At 40.0% G+C, this 23,040-nt stretch overlaps 1 protein-coding gene across 1 annotated transcript in view; it reads right to left on the reverse strand.

The window, feature by feature from the left end:
- PLA2R1 (phospholipase A2 receptor 1) overlaps positions 1 to 21,696 on the reverse strand; it is a 45,049-nt gene extending 23,353 nt beyond the window's left edge. Inside the window, exons 1-11 of the mRNA XM_062579120.1 lie at positions 21,594 to 21,696; positions 17,725 to 18,108; positions 15,324 to 15,491; positions 14,113 to 14,286; positions 13,743 to 13,856; positions 12,954 to 13,097; positions 11,755 to 11,943; positions 9,909 to 10,066; positions 8,387 to 8,494; positions 2,393 to 2,505; positions 138 to 307 (exon numbers count right to left, since the gene is read on the reverse strand). Coding sequence (XP_062435104.1) covers positions 138 to 307; positions 2,393 to 2,505; positions 8,387 to 8,494; positions 9,909 to 10,066; positions 11,755 to 11,943; positions 12,954 to 13,097; positions 13,743 to 13,856; positions 14,113 to 14,286; positions 15,324 to 15,491; positions 17,725 to 18,108; positions 21,594 to 21,696 — 1,825 coding nt within the window. The remainder of the gene's footprint in view (positions 1 to 137; positions 308 to 2,392; positions 2,506 to 8,386; positions 8,495 to 9,908; positions 10,067 to 11,754; positions 11,944 to 12,953; positions 13,098 to 13,742; positions 13,857 to 14,112; positions 14,287 to 15,323; positions 15,492 to 17,724; positions 18,109 to 21,593) is intronic.
- Positions 21,697 to 23,040: the final 1,344 nt, after the last annotated feature.

A 23,040-nucleotide genomic window follows, 5' to 3' on the forward strand; every position in this document is an offset into this window, starting at 1 on the left:
CGTATCTCTCTGCTCTTTTGGCCAGGCAGGGACTGCAACTCTGCAATCTAAGCCACTAAGCTAAGCCACTTCTCTACAGTGGAGGACAGTATGTTGCCTCCCCCGACACGCGCTTTCTTGTTCAGCGTACTACTCACGTGGCTGATGCTTGTTCCAGTTCGTATAGCTCATGGAGCGGTTCTTCCCTTCCACAGTTAGCCAGAAGTACTCTCCTGTGTTATTAAGGTCTTGCAGTCCTATCCAAAAATAAGTTCTCTCAGACTTTACCATGCTACGGATCATACTGTTGATAAAAGCTTGTTCAAACCTTAATAAAATGATCAAGACAAAAATGTATTAGAATAAAATGCATTAACTGGTATTTCAATTAAGACCTCTCATGACATGATTTAAATAAAGTGAAGAGAGAAAAATATACAAAGGTACTTAATTTTATTTATAGAAGTCTGTGAGCAACTTCAGGCACATACCTATTTTTTTTTCCATTTTACGTTACAGTGTCTGGGCACATACATCAACCAGTAGATTAAGATACCTAAGAAGATCAATGCTTATGCTAAGGGATGTGAAAATAGAACATAGAAATGATGCACAGCTAAAAAAAAGGAACTCCTTGTATGAAGAAGAAAAGCTAGAACAGAAGTTCAATGAGGTCACAGAGATACAGAAAAGAAAAAGCTCTGCAGAGGACTATTTTACTTGAGCTGGACACATTAAGAGACTAGAAGAGCTGAAGAACTCGAAGCACTAGTTGTTCTGACTGCAGAAGTCATCACTTTTCCCATCTTAAAATTTCTTCTCTAAAATACAACAGAGATTTAGGCCTTTTTCAAGTAATAAATGTTCCATAAGTAACCCCTTCATGACTTAAATCTAATATAAGAAATAACTGGTATAGCATTATACAAAATTATGCTTTAGTTTATGAGCACATGTAACCAGCTCACTATGAGAAGACATACAGCATAATAACTTCCCAGTTATTATGGATAATAACTTAAGTCTTAATAATAAAGACTTTTACACCTTCTTGATTTAACATATTGTGAAAAGAATTATTAAATACCTTAAGAATTATGTCAATGTAAAAACCTGAATGTATCTGTAACTCTGAGAGTGACTGAGGACTTTTTATTTTAATTTCCATTTTCTTTTCCATGTTCTCTCTTTATACCAGTTCTCCTTTCTGTACAATCTACTTTTAAATGAAGATCCTTATGAAAATTTTAGGATAAATACACTGAAAGTTCTTGTACTTACAAAACCTAAGCAATAATTTTAAAAAAGCCAATCTAACAGCTAGCTTCCTCTGCCACTCCAGTACTGAGATTGGAAACCAGCATAATATAAGTGATGGCTGTTTATTTTGACCAGTAAGAATAAAATAAAGAGAAAAATGCAGATACATGCTTCCAGTGATGTGCAGTGTGCCCTTAACTCCCTGTGAAGTTTGAGCTGTAAATGCCCAGCTGCCCAGGATTTATTCTTTATTCTCCTAGTAAATGTTATTGTTGTACTGTAGTATATTATAGCACTCACTGTGCATAATCCTGAAATCATCTAGGAAGCAAAATTTTCATTAGCATAATTTCTTATTTTAGGTAGCCTGTGTTTTCCTAAGAATTCTAGCTATCACTCATCTGATTGCTAGTGGTTACAGTATTTCCCCTGTCCTAAAGGAAGGGAAGATTTTTTCCCAAGGTTTTTTACAATAAACACATGCAGGTTAAAATATGTACATAATCTATCTATTTGACACATCAATATGTCTTAAACTTTTATGGGAATTCAATATAAAAGGTAAGTCATAAACATATCAGAGAACAACCAAGCACTTGGACATCTGCAGTAAAGAAAGATTTTCTGAAACCAGAATACAGGTAAACAGAAACAAAGCAAGGAAGAACAGAGAAGTTAAATGCTTTTCAAACATTTACCCTCTCCCCTATTTGTTGAGAAGGCATTTAAGATGCAAAACTAAACAGAAACATTTATAAAACAGTAACTGAGTTGAATTAAAATTTGAGATGTTTTGATTATAAAAGTTGAATATATTGTCACTTTTCAGTAAAGTTAGCAAGCACACTGTAAAAGCTTTTTAAAGACCTTAAATACTCCTGTAGAAAGCAGCTTGCTTGAATTCTTGCATACTCATTTAAGTACACACTGCTGTACGTGTAAATCAGACTAATGATTGTTTTTTTTATCAGATTTAATTTCAATTAAAGAATGAAGCAAAACACACTTCTTATTTTAGCCAATGTTAGTAATTATGCTTAACTCTCACACAACTATTGTTTCATAATGGTAACATTTTTTGCCATGCATCACCTTCTAAAGTTAGAATAGCTCTTGTTAAAGTATCTTCACGCTGTCTAATAGGATTAACTACCTGTTTGTTACTGATACAAGTGCAGGTGGGCAGAAATAACCACTGGAAGCATGTTCAAAACTTCGAGGGGTACTGTCGATTTTGTAACAAAATCCACCATGTCTTTCCCATCCCTTAAAAGAAATGAACATTATTTCATGGATTATTATATAGTTAACAGTTAATCTGATTGTTAAAGACTTGATCCCCTGTTGTGGTTTCCATCTGATCACCACTCATGATCCTATAGCCCTTTTCCTTCTACCAACATGGGACCTGCTCACCTATACCTGGCCAACACTGTGAGGAGCTGGGCTTGCCAGCACTCTCTTATTCTACCTAATGTCATCACCTCATTCTCATGTACTTCTACATGCACCAAACAAAATTAAGAAACAAACAAAAAAAAAAAAAGGGATGTAGATCAATGTGGCAAAGGGACTTCTGAGCTCAGTTTTTCTAACACAAGAAGTCCTGACAAAGGTAAGACGTCAAAAAAATTGAGTGCCCCACTCCAAAACGAAAACATAGATAGCTGTATATTTTCCTGGAAAAGATGCAATTTATAAGATCCAAATCCTGATCTAAATATAAGCCAGCTATCTAAAGGCCTCAGACAGGATTCAGAGACCAAAATACATTCCTTACTGAAGCCAGTGGGGAGGTTCCATTGACTATATGGAGCTGGGTTTCACTTCAGGCTGAAGATACTTACCCTCTGGAGTAGGTCGTGAATCAGACATACCTTTAATCCCTACTTCCCCATTAACATCATATTCTTTCTATTTCCCTTACAGTTAACTGTCAATTTTCATCACAAAGTTATGTATAAATCCCAGCAGTGCAAGAAGACAGCATTTGCTGAACACATCATCTTTTCCAGGAGGGAGATGCATAGTAGATTGCTAGTGGAGAATCCTTCTTCTTCTTTCTCAATGCAACACCCAGACTGAGAAGTACTTGAAGGAAGGAGGTGAGAGCTGCCCTCATCTACAACAGCCCTCTAACAAGGCAAAGTAGGAATGAAGGAAAGGTGTTCCCACACTTAGAGGAGAGCCAAGCATTGTTCAGAGGTGATGGTCTCCACTTCCTTCTGAGAGCTGGGATAGGACTTGGAGCAGCTCTCTTCCACAGCAGGAGCTGAGGTAGGACTTGGAGCAGCAAGTACTACTGATGAGAAGGGTACGGAAGGGCTGGGGTTAGGAGCCCTCGACACCAGCTGGAAGAGGTGGCAACGTTTGTAATGGGTATGACAAAAATACAGGCAACTTGAAGGTGATCCTCCCCATACTACGTTTGTTTCAATTTTATATTTTGAATACTGTTTTACTGTCTCAGTTTGGGCAAACCATCCAGCCATCTCTTTGGCATAAAGTGTGTAGTAGCACTTGTTGGTTTATAGTTACAGTAACTCACTACTGATATCTAATACCTGAAGTGTAAAATAAACGCTGTATGTCAGATTTAGTCAAATTATAACAAAAGAGATTACAGCTGCCCTTTGTCTTCAGTTGAAAACTGAAATATTTATTCCAGAACACAAGTAGCTTCAGTGCATTTTCTTCATACAGCAATATAATCTAGTTATTTACCTTTTCTCATATCTTTTTCCTTTTCAAACAGGACTTCCAAATTAAAAAAAGAAACCCATACTCAAGGCAGAATTGAAACTACACAGTTTCATGACTTACCAAATGAGCCAGAATCAATGGTAAGCCGACCTCATTTCCTATTACACTCCAGTCTCTGGATGTTAGGAAGACTATACCATGTCTGATCTGAATTGCACCTATGAGTTTGCATGTCCTACTTGCTTGGTCTTCCTGCTTGAGTGTTTTAAGTAATCAAAGGAAAAAAAAGATGACAAACCATCTCTGTCTAACCTATCCTGAAGCTGCACAGAAACGAGAACATAACAGTCCTAGTTTGCTCCTTACAGGAGATGCTGCTTCCAAGGGAGCTCACAAATCAAACGCAATAGTAAACAAGCACAGTATCCAGGTGGACATCATCAAACACAACTTGATAATTATGTTAGCAGTGAAAGGAGAAAAACAGGAAATGGAAAAACTCTTTTTCTGCTACTTAACTTCAGGTCATAATACAATAAAATGCATAAGAAGATCCTTCAGACCTACTCAGGAGCTCAATCAAAGCATGTGTGAACATTAAGCACATGTTTAAGCCCTGCTGAATCTGAGGCAGGCAGATTTCAGCTTCTAGTTAAGAAATATATTTAACTGATATCAGGAACATTCAGAGTAACTGACAGAAAACTCTGCATCCTTTTACAGTCATTCCCCTTCAGTGCTTGGAAGATTGCCATTGCTGCTGCACACAGCTTCCCACATGGCATGAAAATATACAAACAAAAAGAACTATAGTATCGGTTTCTATGTTTTCATCTGAGAACAATATATACGTATTGTTCAGAAGTCACATAGAAGAAAATGGTGGTTTGTGAATAAATAAACAATTGGGTTGACTGAGAATCTTCCTTATCTCTATACAAAAGAGTCATGACTTCACTAAGGGAAAAATATGTTTTCACACAAAGAGAATTCTGCAGCATCCAGGGGATACAACAGGGATCCTGTAGAGTCCTGCAGAGCCAAGGGAGACAGAGCAACATAGTTTACACCATTACTAGTTACTGCGGTGAAAGAAATGCTGTGGTGACACAATCCTTCTTTGTTCATACAGTATGCTCATGCCCTCTGTATCTTTCATCCTTATTCAAGTGTTTTGGCATTTTCAGATGTTAAACAAATCTCCCCTTCTCATTACTCCCGCCTGCGCTCTTTGGCAGAGCAAAGCATGTCAGAAATGAACTTAACTGTGGGAGAGGTTGTGGTACCGTCAGAATAACAAATCATCTGGACATATAGTAGTCACCCAAGTGCTCTAAGGGATTGCAGATAAGAAGGCAGTACATAACCTTAACCTTCTCTTAAAGCTTCCTTAGTGTGTGAAAACTGGAAGAAGGCTAGTTGACACCAATCTTTACCAAAAAAAAAAAAAAAAAAAAAAAATACAGGCTGGTAGGTTTGTAGTGAGGGAGGGCAAGCACAGACTGAAAAATCGAAACATGAAGACTGAATAACTGGACAATAAAACAGCAGATAACATTCAATGTAGATAAATATGAAGTGATATATATGGGGAATCTCCCCTGCCTTCCCTTTGACAACCTGATCATCGTATAAAGTGAGGGACAGCTACCTCACTCTCACCATGCAGATTCAGGCGCTAGGAAAGTTAAGTTCTGTGAAAATGTCAGCTTAATCAAAAAGCCAAATCAAACACTGGGAATTACAAGGAGAGAAAGAACAGAAAAGCTATTTATGACCGTTTCAATCCACTGTGTGTCTTTTTTTTTAAGATTTCTGATACCCAATCTCAGAAAAGCATGTTAGAAAAGAAGGGCAACAATGGTCAAACATATGGAGCTGCTTCCATACAAGGAATAATTGAATAGGTTGGGACAATTCAGCTGGTAAAAAAAAGAGATGACTTGGGGAGGGTATGACAGAGGTCTACAAAACAGCAAGTGGCATGAAGCTAGGTGACTACTTCAGTACAAGACCTAGGGGACAACAAATGGAGCTAAGCCAGTAGGAGGTGTTTCTTCCACACAAAGGGTAATAGATCTACAGATCTCCTCACTAAGGGATGTTGTGAATGCAGAAAGTTCACATGAGTTCAAGAGGAAATTGGACAAGCACTCAGAGGGAAAATCCAACGAGGGCTGTTAAATACACAAACCAGAACAGGCCCAGGAAATCCCCTGAATAGTTGGAGGACAAAAGAGTATTGGGGGAAGTGTGCCCTGTCCTCCTCTTCCCAAACATCTGCATGCAGTCATTTGTGGCAGAGGCAGAACACAGGGCTAGATGGACCATTATTCTGAGTATCTGCACTTTTCTTTACGAGGTTTTCCAGCTTTAACAGCAGTTCTCAAAAGTATAATTCTCTCCTGCTACAATAGCAATGAAGATAAATACATTCTGATGCACCAATTAAAGCATATAGGACTGAAGAAAGTCACCAGTAGAAATATGGCTTTGCATGCAGTAACTTACAACTTTGCTACCAAACAGCTAACAGCTCCACAACCCGTTCCAAAGCTGGTGTAAGAAAAACGCTTAAAACCTATTTCAGTGTTGGGGAAACCTGCATAAAGAATCTGACCTTTGCAACAGAACATCTATTCTCATTAATAGCCTACAGACCAGGAAAAAAAGAAGAGCTGAACTGCTAAGGGAGAAAGTGCTTAGCATATCATAGATCTCAGGAAGACAGAAGGACTGGGTGGTGGGGGGGAGAAAGCTCAGATTTCTGCAGTAACTTGGCTCCGCAAAATTACAATCAGCAGAATCACTGGAAATTTTAGAGGCTAGCTTATCTGATGCACAAGTCATAAAATCAACATAAGATAAAAGTTCAGTAAGAACAAATAAGACTAGAAAGCTTTATAAAAGCTAACAGCTATGCCTCAGGCCAAAGATCACAAAGAATCTACCAGTAACCAAACATGAAAGACAGTAAGAGGTTAATGAAGTAAAAAATCAAATGTGAGAAATACCAACAGATATTCTGTGCATTTAAGGTAGATAAGCAACAAAGGAATTAACTCAAGTAAATCTGGATGAAATGAAGACAAGTTATCCCTGAAAAGTTAGGCCAATAACTAGTTTTCAGTATTAACACTGCTTACAACTACAGCATCAAGAGCAACATCATATATATTGAACGGATTTAGAAAGCTGTCAAGATAAAATGTCTGAAATAAAATGCAACTTTGAGTAAGCTTACTACTCACTTCTTTTGATGAAATGAATATAACTTTCCATCACATTAGAAAGAAAAAGATATATAATACTCAAGGAACCATAATAAGCCTCAGCATGTTTTTACAGGATGTGGAACACCTACAAGCAGAAATTTATCACATTTATGACCAATGATTCAATCCCTTGAGCCTCAATCTTGCGAGGTATCAAACGCTGGACTGCCCTCAGCTCCTAGCAACTTGTATTCTTGATGCTCTGCACTTTCCTTTCATGGCCAGGACTATCATAAACTTATTATTATTACAAAAATAACTTGAAACTCTTCAATGATAAAATGCATTGGTCCAAATGAAGCAAATATAATCATTCTAAAATTTCAAAGTCTTTAGTCTGGAATAAAATAATGCATGAAACTTCTAACCCCATAATGATCTGACCAGAAGCCTAATTCAGATTGCTATACATTTGGGGAAGAAATGGATCCAGCTCCAAATGGTACAGCTTCAATCTTTGCAAGAAAAAGCACAGGGAGTTAAGAAAGGGAGACATGAGCTAAAGGAGTAAAGCAAGTTACAGAAGAGAAATGTCTGATAGTAAGAAAAAAAATTATCAAAAGTTTTGAATAAAATTTTAACAGCAACAAGTCTACAAGCTTGTTCTTCATGCAAAATGAAAATAAATTAGTGGCAAATAAAATCATATTTTAACGGGTACCTTTAACTACTAGAACACAGAGCATAAAAGCCTGAAGACCTATTTTAATATCCTATTTAGATGCTGTGCTGTTTCCCATTTTTGTTTGAAAGTAAAAAGAATGCTAATGTATGAGTGGAAGAGTTCATTCTTCATGTCAAAGAAATTGATTGTTTTTCACCCTGACATTCCACTTGAATGTATGAAAACCATGTGTGGGATTAGGCATCATATAACAGCCATTGTTTGTACAGATGATGTACAACAGTGTTTTCACTTTTGAACTAGAAAGAAATAAGCACAACCACTGACAACGCAACAAACCCTAAAAGGTATCTTGTAAAATCTTGCATTATTTTTTTTTGAAGAAAACAATAGGAATGAGATTTTTCCCCAGGAAAACACGTGCGTTTTAAATATGAAAAACTAATATTCATATATATTTTCCATAAATACACTTAGAGCTTTCCTATACAAATTTATTTTATTAATATAGCTCTAAAAACAAGCAAGACAAAAAAATCCTTACCTCTGGACACTTTGAGGACAGCTCAGAAGGGGCATTATCAATTTCCCCTGCTTTTTTACAAACATAGAAAGATCTGTCTTCACATTTTTTAACTTTCCAGTGTCCCTCCTAAGAAAAATAAAACAGTATATTCTGTATACATGCATATCCTCATGCATGTATACACACACACGACAGTTTCTCTTCCCATTTTAACTTTTTAATAAAAGCAAGGGACAGGTAATTTTTTCTCACTCTATTCATTTATTTAAGCTTCGTTGGCCCACTTAGATTTACCAACACTGTCAGCAGGACTTTTCAATATTAATCGTACAAAAGGGTTTATCTGAATCACTCTTTGGAATGTAATGCATTTCAATTGACTAAATTTATGGGAATGCTGGAAGCATTTACTTTGCAGAATCATGTAATCAATATTTTTCATCTGTATTATAGTTCTTTGTAAGATTAGTTTTTATATTTGAGCAGCCCTTATTCAAAATTTTATAAAATCTGTGTAATTTTCAGTCATTGGGAAGCACTGTACATGTACCAAAAGTAATGCTTGAAGAAGTACATCGTGAGCCTTCTTTTCTAATATTATTATGTATTAATTTGCAATAGTATTACCTATTGTTTGTTTATATTTGCAAAATGAGTAAAATATGGGTTTGTGTATCTAAAAATACAGTTTTACCAAAATCCCATTTTCAGCTTCCAATGAGAGACCATTTTTTCCAGTTCACTGTAATAGTTCTGGCTTTCTCAATGAGTCAAAGCTGTCTGAGTAACTATTGCAATTTGGACCCATAAGTGGGGAGACAATAAAAACTCTTTTTGACACAGTTTTCACACTTTGACAAAACATTCTTTACTGCAAAACTGGATTAGAGTCCATGTGTGAGTCACATATTAGTGAATTTAAGTATTTTAAATTAAACTACCGACAAAATTAAGAGAAAATTGACAAGTGCCATGAATTGTGATGCAAAAGTATGTAGCATAAGCTTATCTGCACATGACTCCCAGTCTTACAACACCTGACTGATTTGGGGTCATTCTACTCAATCTGCTGTCAATTTTTATAGTTTTATATTTGTTTTTGAAAGATGCTGCATAAAATGTGTAAGTATTGACAGCAAAATAAAACTGTCATAGCTTTTCAAAACATGAATCTGAAGCTTAAGGGCTGAATCCGACACATCATAAATTACAACATATGCTATTCAGATAGTAAATCCCTTTCTCTTTATGAAATACCCACTGATATTTGTTCTCTTCCAATTGGCAAGCTTTATGTATGTAACATTTTTTATTGACCATAAGCTCAAAATCTATGATTAATTTTCTATGCATCAGCACGACAAAATGTATTGGTTTCTAAAGCCTACATTGCATTTATCGCTACTTGAACAAATTAGACAACACAGACAAAAATCACACTACAGGTCATAACTTAAAAAAGTATGTACAGTGTGAAAACAAATTACTGTAAGTAAAACAAAATTGTCTATCTTATTCTTTCACTAAGAAGAAAACTTACAGATCCTTGTGCTGAAACACAGAGCTGTCCTGTTCTTTGAAAGATATTTGGTTCTTGGTTGTGCCAGTTTGAGAATTTTACTGGGGTGCTGTCAGACCACTGAAAGACAACCGGGGTGCTATTACTGTACAACCCAATCCATGTTTCAGTCACATTTTCTAGAAGAGAATGAGATTTTAGATTTTAACAATGAATAATACCCATTGTTTCTATAACATTAGATCACTGGTAAAAATTATTCAAAGCATTTCAGTCAAAATTACCTTCTTTCCACAAAAATAATTCAGTTGCATGAATTTTAGGAAAACTTACTGATTAGATAATGTTCTGCTGCCCTTGAAAGTTAAAATGTTTCAAAAGTAGATCGACATATGTGATGACAGGCTTTGAAATCCTCCGAAGTACAAATTGAAAGCGTATACACTTATCTGACACTTGTGTGGGGCAGAAAGCCTGGTAGGGAAGGGAAAGGTGGTTTCTTTTTGTAATCTTCCACCAGGTAGTCAACATTAGGTTTTCTCTGAGCGAAGGCAATATGTTCCAGTGACAGCACAGCTATAGCCGTAGGTGCTGACATGTATGAAAGAGAAGGGCTGCAGATTGATGTAATACCTTACTTGACCAGCTCTACTACAGGTAGAAAAACTAGTCACAGAGAGGCACATAAACCTTTATTCTGAAAACAGAGGTCTGAAATAGGTCTGAAATAGAAGCCGACTTTGAAGCTGAATACAAGTTGAGAATAATTACTTGGCTTAATCAAATATTTATCCATTAATAGAGGTGAGGGAGATGACTGAGTGGTTAATCTCCTAGGAGAAAGAGAGACAAGACAGTGGAGAGAATGGGGCAGGGGGAGGGAAGTGAGAAAATTCCCTGTAAATTCAGTAAAATGCACTGTCCCGCATCCACAGCCTAGAGGATAGCTCAGCTGATAAAACATGTCACTATGCCCCCTGCTCAGGGAAGCTTAAAGTCATGGCCAAATTATGAAGTTCTGCCAACACAATGTCGTCAGCTGGAGATACAGAATATTTACACCTCTTTGCTGTTGGTATGACAACAAAACTCTTGATATTGCTGCACCAGCAAGACAGCTTTTATTCATTAAGTTCTTAATGTAATTACACTACCTCTTAAGATAGTGTGGACTAACAGAATTCCTTCTTTGATGCACCCTATGCCCACAAAGGAGCTTCTGCCAAAATACTAGCAGTAGTAGAAACTTCGCAATTAGACAAGGCCAGCTTCCAAAGCAAAAGATACTCTAAACTGTTGTTGCTTTAAAGCGCAATTCTTGCATAAGTATGATCACTGAATATTTTGCAATAGTTTGCAGGAAACCAGCCAACAACAGGGAAGTATAAAAGCTAAACTGTTCAGGGCTTATTAGATGAAGGCAGCATATGAGGGCTCCACGAAAACTGGCCCTGTTTTATTGTGGATCTCTGACCTTTGCTATAATCATCAACTGTACCACTTGCCTATTACGCCTCCAATGCAACTGCCACACAATTGGAATAAAGTGTAACCAGCAGCCCTATGAAAGCCTTGGAGTTATCTACTCCTTGAACACAGAGTCAAGCACAGAACCCAACATTGTATTTCAACACATTTACTTTGTTTACTTGTTTTTTTACTCTAAGTAAAATCACTGGCATAGCTGATACTATAATTTTTAAGGATTCTAGGAGAAAACATCATGCTTTCCTTTTCTTTTGTATTATTTGGGTGTGCCATGTAATATAATGTTTAAGTGACTAACAATGTTAAATACCGACCTAGAAACGCATCACAAAATAGTTTCAACTGTGCAGTGTATCTTGAAGTAACTCCCAACACTCACCATGTTTAAGCAAGTTAAGGAGCAGTTCTGCATCTGCCATGGAGGATATACTAATGAGTCTGCTATTGTCATTTTGGCATGAGATACAAGCATCACTCCAGCTCTTCTCCTCTTTGCGAAGTCTGTAGCAGTTGCGATTGTATGGATACCAGCCAGCATCACAACGAGTAGCATAGTATTTCCATGTATCTTTTAATTAAATACACAAGGTTAGAGTATATTACATAGAATTGCCAAGATTATGTTATGTTCATAATTTATTCAGAGTTATTTTCTTATTTACAAAAACTGAAAACAAAAGTCATCCAAGATGACTTAAGAGGACAAAATACATATCCCATGGATGCCATCTGCAGACCAAACTAAAGTTTCTCCCACTTACTTTATGACTCAACCAATTTGAGCTGTTGTACTGTAACAAACACACTGATAGAACTGTTATCTAGTTTAACACATACTGTACTTTCCCTATTATGTTTGGATCTGATTCAAAACTTCCTGAAGCCTTTTCAGATGTTTTAGCTGAAAAGGGTTTGGGTAAGCCCCTTTCTGTTATATGAAGCAAGTAGAGAAACTTTACTTATCAGGAAAGAGTTGAACCTGTGTGACCTGTTCCTATCAAAAATGAAAATTAATATTCTAGTAAAGAGAATTCTGTGCTTAAGCTTCCCAAAGAATGAGAATCTGAGGCATTTACACACTATATCTCCTGTACTCACTGTATCTACACATTTTAAAAATGTACCATGCCTTTTTTTGACATGTGAAAAGTACCGCATGCCATAAAAATAACTGCAAATTTAGATCTGCATTTATACAACTTTATTCTCTGTAGGCAATTGGTTAATTCCATTCCGAGCTGAAAACTTCCTTTTAAACTCAAAAGTGTGTCTCTATTGTAATACACTAAGAATGAGCATTCTGTAAGTCTCTTTGTTCATGTAATCACAGAAAGGGATCAATTAAATGCTATGTACATTAAAATGATTTGGCAGTTTTAAGATTCTGTTTTCCAGAACTGCATTTGAACAGAAGAAAGTATCAGTACTACAGCTAAGGCCTACTGCATTCAACTTAAAGTAGCAAACCCATACATTTACAGCAGCTAAGACTCTGTTCTGAAAACGTTATATTCAATGCATACTTCATATGTATATGTTCTTCTATACTCACAAATAGCATACCACTGAGGGACTTACCCAACGTTTCATGCTCTGTCTTATTTAAGTATTTTTTGCATACAAAAGGCAATCCAGATTCACATAAATAACTTTGCCAGCCGTATTTCAATTTTGAATTAATCACTGCGCAATGATTTTCTCTAAAGCGGATATCAGAGACATCTGCAAACATATTTTTGAGAAGCACACAATTACACAAATTCACTTATTTACAAAGTTGTGCTACAATACTTTCCACACCTCATTGAATGAATGTATAAACATTCCAATGCATCCAAACTTCCAGCAATTTTATACTAACTGACCAACACTATAATAAGGGGCAGAACTGGACAAGTGAACACTGATCATGACTTACATGTGTGTCAGTCTTACCTTGGCTGCTGCTATCAGATGAATAGCTGAAATAACTCCTAGTGTTACGGTATATGCGCTGGTAGCCACACACCAAAATGTAGCAAACCATGTCACAAAGCTCGTATTAGTGTGCAAATGTTAATTACAGCATGCTAATGCAAACAAATTAAAAAGTAGTTTATCCAGAAGATGAACTAGAGCCATTAGAAGTAAATGACAGAAAGGCCAAATCCTTAACGTTTATAACAGATGCATCTCAACTGATGCTACAACCCTAGAAGTAACTCAGTTCATGAGTATGAATAAATACTTCTACAAAAAGAGGCACTCTGGTTCACTTAGTTCACTTTTCAAGTGTAGCTATTGGAACAGCACTCTTGTATCTAAGCTGCAGTTACAGAGAGCACGTAATTACACTGCTATAACATATCCAAGAGGAACATCAAGTACCTGATCTCCAGTTCACAAACACTAATGGTGCTCCATCTGACCACTGCCAGCCAGCATCTTCCTCCAGCCGATTCAGGCCTGTCCACAGCACAATATCTGTGGCATTTAACTGCCCTGAAACAGACAAAATAAACAAAATCCCTTCAAAAACTGCTCACTATGCAAACCCTTCCCACACAAGCTGTTGATGACCTTCGAAGTTAAATCTATAACAAATAGTTGCACAAATGCCAACCTGTTTCAGGTTTTTGTGAAACATAAAATTTATATTGTTAGCTTTTTGACAAATCCATGAATTGTAAAGGGACTAATGGCAATTTGTTTTAAAACTTCCTCTTTTTTTAAAGATGCACCAAGCATCTTTACTCACTGCTTAAGTCACTTATGTAGTTCTGCTCTTCCATGTCCGCTATACTTAGCAGATCTCCTCCTTGCATCTGACATGCAATCCGTGCTTCGCTCCAGGGGAGAACAGACAGAAGATTGAACTGGTAGCAAATGTGTGTGTCAGGGTTCTTCTTCCAAAAAACGTCACAGCCACTCTCTGCTCAAAAACAGATTAATTATCAACAGCACATTATTACAATCAGAAATATAATACCTATAACAATTTAGTTCATTAATGACAGTGCAATCAAAATGGAAATACGCTTATGAACATCTTTAATATTCCTCTGTTAAAATATATGTGGAAATAGGACACTAACTGAACTAAGAACTGCTCCAGTTCCATTTTCATATGGTTAAAGACTCAAGAGCTGATCTGAAGCTGATGGTGGCTATCACAGTTCTCAGGAAGCCAACAGACCTATGTTTTAATTTATACCAGCTGATTATTTGTTTCTAAAGCTGCTGAATTTTGAAAGATTCACAATCATGAACACCTCACCTACCTTGTGGAGGAGCAGTCACCTATATCCTCTTCTATCCACTACTCAAGTGAATAAACCTACTAAAATTACATAGTATAAGCAAGGCTGAAAATACTATCTTTTATTAGGGCTGTCCAGAAATTCACATTATAAAGTCCTGTTTTCAACTGTTTATAACGTGCTTTGCAATAGAGATCTAAAATGCTACATGAGCTCACAGGAAGTGAAGGGTTATACTTTGAAAACTACAGGATGCTATTTACATTCAAGATTATATGCCCAAAATCTTTCAGATAGCAAATGCTTTTAAAGTTATTGCCTTTAAATATTTTAGGCCCAAAATGTAACTGTGCTTACAGAATGTAAAAGATGCTATGTAGTCAAAAGCAGAATGTGACTTTGCAGAAGCACTCTTCACATGCTTCAGAAAAGCTCTCTATAGATCACTGGGACAGAAAGAGATATACGTGACTTAGTTGCAGGGTAAGGTCAGTAGGCTGCACAAAATAGCAAGCAGGTATCAGGTCTTGGATCTCCAAAGGCCAAACACAATGAATTATGATGAAGACTGCTTTGGGGTTTTTTAAAGAGACATCCTCCCTAATGGAAGGGAAGTAAACTTGTAATCCAAAACAGCACGCTGTCCTCAAATTATTAACAAAGGTCAGAGATACTTTTACTTAGGAAAAAGAAGACAAGCAATACCTACCGGCATTTGGGCAAAACCCCCATTTTTCATCCTGTTCATAGTGACTTGTTGTGGCACACCAGTTAAATTCCTTTCCATCTCTTGTACATTCATAATACCACTTGTTGTTGTACTTAAATGGAAAAACGCATGGGAAACCAAAAGAATTTCCCAGCAAGGTGTATGTTTCTGTAATAAATGAAATGCAGAGTTTAGAAGAATATATTCAAAGAGATTTTCTGCCTTGAATTTCATTATTTTTGTTATTAACAGCGACAATAACAAAATGTCTCTTTAAGGTTATTTGTTGACTTAAATTAATGCTTGATACCACAGCATTATTACAAATATAAGCAGCATAACTTCAGTGAGCAGAATTCTGAAAGACTAGTTTAAGAAATCAGTCATCGTTGAAAAAGGCACATTCTCAGGACGTACTACAGTAAAAAAGGGAAAAAAAGAACAATTATCATACAAAAATCTGCATTTACACTAGAGAATAACTACATAAAACAACAGAAGAATCAGGACATGCTCAAATGCAGGCTATCTACTTACTTGTAACTCTTCTGAGACAAACAAACAATTTAGTATGATTCGCCCTGCCCCTCCCACTCTTATTAATGAATTTCTAACTTTTTTTCCTTTCTCTTTGTTATTCTATGGGAAAGGAAATGTGAAAGAAATAATACTAATAAGCTTTTTAAATAAGTTTTTGTATCGTGGTGAATAATAATTTGGCTAAAGAGTAGCTGATGTTAGGCACATTTGTTTTTACATCAATCACTGACTTACAAAATACTTAAAATATTTTATATTTCATTTTGGGTATGAAAATATTAAAAGAATCAAGTGCAGCTGAAAGCTGTAAAAGCTTTAACTCACTGAATACTTTCTGAATCTCAAAGCACTAGCTTCTAGGAAAGGTTAAAGAACCATGATCATATTTCGACTGAAATTGTTTGCCCAAGATTCTGTGTTGATAGCCTAAAGATCAAAGTCCTTTGACTATAGAATAAGTACATATTGCCAGTTTCCAAGAGGTTTCCACAGTTAATGTCTGTCTGTGCAGAGACACATAAAAAAAAGCAGTTTATATACTGTACTCCTTCAAAGCCTTCTGATACTAACAGGAAGAGCATAGGTAAAAAAAAAAAAAAAAAAAAAAAAAAAAAAAAAAAAACCATCAGGATTACATCTCTCTTGTCAGCTACCATGCTGCTAGCTACAGAGGTGCAAAGGGTCCTGATAAGAAACCAAAGTCAATGGCTGCAATCCTCTCACCATAGTTAAATACACTTTTTTCTTTGAGAGTAGAAATCCCATTCCCCCTCTTGGGGATTCATAGGCTGGCTTCTATTTGTGTGTGCATATGCTGAGGGGGAAGGAGGGAAATAGAAATTGGAAATGAAACAGATTTTGCCAATGCAATTGGTTTCTTTGGTCCTGGAAGTAGATTAGAAAGAAGGCCCTGCCTACGGCTGAACCTCCTCTCCAAAGGTGTCTCCTAGAGTACTAGGAAGAAACCAGGTCTGCTTTCATCTCACCAGGCTGACATAGCAAACATGTAAGGCTTTTTGTTGATTTAAACATTTTTTCTCTGGTCTTAAGTATAAACTCCACTAGGTTTTAAAGAAACAGTCAGCTCCCAGAGAAAAGACCTTAGCAGAGGCCATGCCCAGCTTCAAGCTCAGAGGAAACCAGCTCAGAGGCGAGAACTCTGCAACCCAAGAGCCAGCTCACACGAGCAGAGTCAACAGCTCCAGTTTGAGACGTGTTGTGCAAACGTAAGGACTTTTCCTCTATAGAAATGCTGAAGGAGAGTTTGAACTAGAGATCAAGGTACAGTCTGGCTCTGTTGCTGTTCGTGGTAAACAGGTTTATCTTAGTCCTTACATCTGGAAACTTGTTAAGGTATGCAGGTCTTGAGATAAACTCCTACCCCTTCACTAGTTCTGCACTAGGATTAATCAAGAGCCTGATCTCTTCCCCAAAGTTTGTCATGTTCAGAGTCAGGCTTTGAATATCACAAAAAGATGGTTAATGCCAACTGGAATTTCAGGTTGATTTTCAGTGATTTGAATTCCAAATTTTTCTTTTTCTTTGGGTCTATCTGATGATGAAAGTTGCAGGACAGGAAACAACATATCTTTAGTTCAGCTTTTTGTTTTATAGAGAATTTGAAGTGGCCATTTCCTGATTTGCAAGTGTACAAGTAGAGTTTTTGTGTCCATATAACAGAAGAACACACTGTGCAAGGGGTTTTTCTCCTCTTCTTAATTATTGCCATACAGAAAAGAAGAAATTTAGAGTCTCAAAGCACAATACAGACTGGAAGAGATGGTAAACATCTGATCTTGCTTCAAAAGAACTTTTGAAAAATGTTCCCACACACATTTCTATGACAACATTTTATTTTTACCTTGAAATGGATGTTCACAAAGGTCTTCATCATAGGACATGTACTGCTTCCATTGATGATTTGACTTTTTTTTTGCCACAATGTGTTTGCTGTTTTCAACAGCTAATTTGTACTCTGATACGCCAACTAGCGCTCTTCCATCGCAGTTCCACCATAATGAATACTGAGTTGAATCACATTCGAGCATACTTAACGGCTGTTCCGGTCTATTGATGTTCAGTCCTAGACAAGTACTTCTGCCTATGTTGAAAAGGCGACGATTAGACACCCATTTCCATAGCATATATTTTGAGAGTTGATTGCAGTCTTCTAGAACAAGGCCAGCTGTATCTGCTTTAATGCACAGGTTGGAGTCTTCACTTTGGATAATAAATATCCCTTTATCTGTGGGGGGAGGCGGAAAAAGACTTTCATTTTGTAAAATTTTCTAGATGGATGTATATTACTACTGCAAGACAAATGTTTTAGTTGCAGCTACTCATCAAGAACACTGAAAATACCCATCAAAATAAATGGTACTTCAAAAAGAAGACTGGTCTAAATTTGTGGTGGCCATACTTTACTGCCAATTGCATGCTAATGATTTTATTTTTAAAGCACACCTACTTAAGTCATTAATGATTTTCAGCATCTACCTGAAACACTTTAAGAGAGCTCAACTTTTAACATTTGCAAGATCAGAAAAATAAAGCTATGTACTATTTCTAAAATTCCATATCCAAAAAATGGGGTGCCCAAAAACATTAGCCATTCTCAAAAAAAAAAAAAAAAAAAAAAAGAGAAAAAAGAAAGCACTGGTTACCAAGAAATACTCAGTAATGAAGAATACAGGTTCAAGTGTTACAGCAAGTCCAACGGAAGTGATACCGTATGTTGTAAAATAACCTTCTATAGAAAGTAAAAGAAGTGAGATTATGAAAGCCAAAACATTTAAGGCTGAAATGGCCATACTCTGTACCATACTCATTCTTCACTCTCTGCATCTCTAGAGACGGAAAACTTATTTTGCATCATAAATAAGATACAAAAAGTAGAATTTATCTCAATCATGACAAGTAGTGGCCCAGAGTTAGTTTTAACTATTGGATACATATTTTTCATCCATACATGACTATCCCAGGGCACACCAGATGTCATGGGGTTTAGCCTGACATTCCAGCTTTCTTGGAGTCATATAGAAATGCACTTAACTATGTGACATCACACTGTAAGCATGTGAACAAAACTCAGCCGCTTTTATGTTTTGGAAACAAATGTCTAACTGAGTACATACACTGAAAAATGAGAAGGTTTGAGGAACTGGAAATCAGCAAAAGATGAACCTCTATCGGTTTAATCATATCCTTTAGCATGAAATCCTATGGTAGTTAACCCATGGAGTTCATCTCACATCACAGGGGAGAAACTTATTTTATGCCTCATGAGATTATTTGTTGAAAACCTGAGTAGCTATTTAGCCTTGAAATTTTACAATGATTTCTCCACATTTGCTCCACACGTTGTAATTAACGAATTGCATCACCCTAGCCCTAGCAACCCTAGCATCCTGAAGCAGTAGCAGCAGTAATAATAAAATCTTTCAAAACAAAATAGTCCACATGTGAAGTATGAGACACAGAGGCACACCCGGATCCTGGGTCCAGTGCACTGCATACCTTAAGTCCAGGTGTAGCGTTAAAAAATAAAGATTTTTCAGCCCACAGCAGGACAGTGCTGTGTAATACAGTCAGGAGACGGAGCTCACCTATGCGAGATGCACATGGCAAACAGGACAGACCAAAGTTAGGGAGCGGGGCTCAGTTAGAGATCCTGCCCAGAGCACGCGGAGCAATCTGACTTGCATAGAGGACAGAAAGCTGCACCTCCAACACAACAGGCGCTGTTTTTCTCATGGCCACTAGCTACCTGTAGCTTCTGATGTGCAGTAGCTTGGACAAGCCATTTGGACTGGCAGTGGCTGAGAATAAGATGGCTGCATGGGAGCTCCTAGTGCTAACACTGTAATGGCATTTCCCAAGCATCTCTGAGCTGCCTTACGTTAAATACTCCACTGCTGAGGTGCTTTTCCTGTGTTCTTTTAGCAGCCCACCCTATTCCTGCAGCTACGTGTCTGAGCTCACTGAAAAAAACAGACCATGCTTTGTGCCAGATGCTCTGTTTGGGCCTTTGCATTTGAGTTTTCTTTGAAGCTCTGTCTGCGCTGGCTTCAACCGTCTTATCCCACCCAATCCTCCATGCCACACTGCTGGCATGGTCTCTATCTACAGGCACAGACTCTATGGACAGAAAAGGGTTTTGTCTCTAATACTAGGGAATAACTTTTCTCTTTTACAGCACTGAAAACAGTTCCTTCAGCAGTCTTATCTTGGTGACCAACAAACTAGGCAGTTAATTTGCTAAAGAAGAGGGAACTGAGGTGTCATTAGCACCAGCAAACACTGATTAATAAGGTTAATTCACTGTGATACTGGGACTCACACCTAAAGTTCTCACACAAACTTTGAACAGGATGGTCTTGCTTACCAGTGGCTTCCAGTCAGCAAGTCCTAACCTATCTCCACTCCCGTGTATAGCACACAGCAGCTCCTCCAGGGCGAGGGGAAAGGGGACACAAAAAAAACCACGCAGAGACGAGGGACTTTCCACCCTGAATACGCAAAAAGCATTTGGATGCCTCTGTCTATAAGGCTCTTAAGAACTGTAACAGCTGCTGGGAAAAGATAAGAGTCTTTAAAAAACTAAATAAATAACCCAGATGTAGGATGTGAACCACCATGCTTTCCTTTGTCGCTCTACAGCCACTTTACGCCAAGAGTGGCCAGACCAGAACTCCAGAGCCACAGAGGCCGGTTCCAAACGTGGTTTCCGCCACCCAACTACACAACGCGGCCGCAGGAACGCGGTCCTGGCACGGAGGCTGCGAGGTAAGTGCCGGCGCAGGGGGTAAGCCGGGCTCGCGAGCTGGTGGGCTCGCAACGAGCCCCGCAGGGGCCCAGCTCAGCCCGCTCCTGCTGCGGGGCGGCGTCAGGCCGAGGCCACCGCTCCCGGGACCCCCTCGCGTACTGCTCCGGGCCTCAGGGAGGATGCCTGCTCCCACAGCCCTGCAGCGAGGAGCCTCCAGGGGCAGCTCACCAGGCCCAACGGGAAACGGGGTTATCCTATGCTTTAGCGTATGACAGGGCAGAGGGAGCCTGCTGGCAGCAACCCTCTGCTCCCAGCACCCGGGCCTGCTCCCTACAAGGAAAAGGCGACAGAAACCAAAGAAAGGTCCAGACGCGCGGGCTCGCTCGAGCGAGCGGCCACGGGCAGAGCGCCGACAGCGGAGGAGCCTCTCCGAGTTCCTGTTTACTTAGGTTCAGTACTGCATAAAGAAGCACGACAAAACCAGGAGTACAAACTATCTTTGTTTCCTTCCTTCCCTCCTTCCTCCTCACCTCCCACTTCCTTCCCCCCCTAAAAAAGCAGCAGTGGGAATTGCTTATGTGGTAAGGAGGGAAATCGCTGGAATTTATCAGGATCCTGGAAAACTCATCCGTATTCCCCCCCGGGGAGAGGAGGGCACCAGGCAGCGGCAGGTCCCTAAAACCCCCCGGAACACGGGAGGGCAGCGCAGCGGGACGGCTCCCTCCGAGGCCCGCCCGGGTCAGCCCGGGCAGCCCCCCTCCGCCCCTCGCTCCTCCCGAGCCCGTCGCGCAGGGCGGGCGGCACCGCCAGCCTGCCCAGACCCCCCGAGCCCGCAGCCAGGCTGCGCGCGGTGCCAGCGGCACCCCCGGCCCGGCCCGCAGACCGCCTCCGGGCTCCGGGCTCCGGCAGCGGGCGCAAGCGCGCCGCCGCCCCCGCCCCGCGGGCAGCGCGGCCGCCTCACTCACTCCGCAGGGAGGGCAGCTCGTCGCGGCTGAGGGCGGCGGGCTCCCGCGCCAGGCCGCGGCCGCCGAGCAGCAGGCAGCACGCCAGCAGCCGCGCGCCCAGCATCGCCGCGGCGCGGCCCGGCGCGGCTCGGCGCGGCTCCCGCTCCTCTCCGCGCCGCGGCAGCGGCCCCGCGGAGCCCGGCCCCGCCGAGGGCGGAGGAGCGACCCCACCCCGGCGGGGAGGAGGGGCGGCGCGGCCGCGGCGGGCGGCGGCCCGAGGGGGCCGCCCGGGGGCCTGGGGTCGGGCGGCCGGAAGAGCTGCGGAACCCTCGTTCAGAGCAGGGACGTTCAGCGCTTCCAAGCCCAGTAAACTGGGTTACTTTTACTTTGAAAATCGCCAGAAAACCGCGAAACAATTCTCTGGAAATTGCTGAAATCCGCGTTGCCTAGTTCCTGCCCTGCAGCTAGCGCTGCCGCCCGCACCTCCGCACACCCGCCCGGCCGCTGGGCTCTCGGCTCGGTCAGCGCCCCCGCCCGCGTCCCCCAGAGTTTTCCCCGCCAGAGCAATCCCCGTCTCCCGCTTCGTACCACCCTTACGCGGCACGGTCCCAGCAGCTGCTGCTGAGTTCCCCTTCGTCTTACACAAGCCGGGAACAGCACAGGGGCATCAGAAGTGGCACCTCCAGGTTGAGGGTAGGGCAGTTTCACCGCAATCATCTTTGATCTGCTCGGGCACATTTGTGCGTTATTCTTTGTGCATCGCAGGCAAACATATAAGCTTAATATATTTTTATATGTACAAGTTTACATATAAATGTATAAAATGAATTCAGTGTCGAAGCACAACCACAGTGTAGTCTCTATTTCCATTAACCTCTGTCCCACCTTACCCACTTCCATCATGACACAAGGAAGGAAACACAAACTGCTGGGTTTGGGGAAGCTTCGGTCGGGTAGTTTGGCAGGAGGAGGAAAGGGGAACCGCGACGCGAGGGAAGCCGAACGCTCAGCAGTGGGAAACTGGCGGTTGTTCTCCCAGCATGAGGGATGGCAACAACGTCTGGCACAGAACAGCCGAGCAGCAGAAAACGGTGCTGACCCAGCTAATCTAAAAGCCTCCTGACTTGACCAGACAGAATGGTTGCCAACGTCAGGGAATTGTGATACATTTTTCATGAAAGCTGCAAATTTCAAAAAGAGACAGATTTTTAGAGATAGGCTTGTTAATGAGCCATTTTTGAAGATCTGGCCATTCCTGAGCTGCCTCAATCCCTTCAGGACTGTGTGGCTGCCGTTTTGAGCGGGGAGCTCTGGAGAAGGGCACTCTTGCCCGATCCCAGGGCTCAGTACTGGGTCCCATCCTGTTCAACTTTTTCATCAGTGACCTGGATGAGGGGACAGAGTGCCTCCTCAGCAAGTTTGCTGATGATACCAAGCTGGGAGGAGTGGCTGACACACCTGAGGGCTG

Source organism: Rhea pennata, chromosome 6 (genome assembly GCF_028389875.1).
Source record: "Rhea pennata isolate bPtePen1 chromosome 6, bPtePen1.pri, whole genome shotgun sequence".
NCBI classification, from domain to species: Eukaryota; Metazoa; Chordata; class Aves; order Rheiformes; family Rheidae; genus Rhea; species Rhea pennata.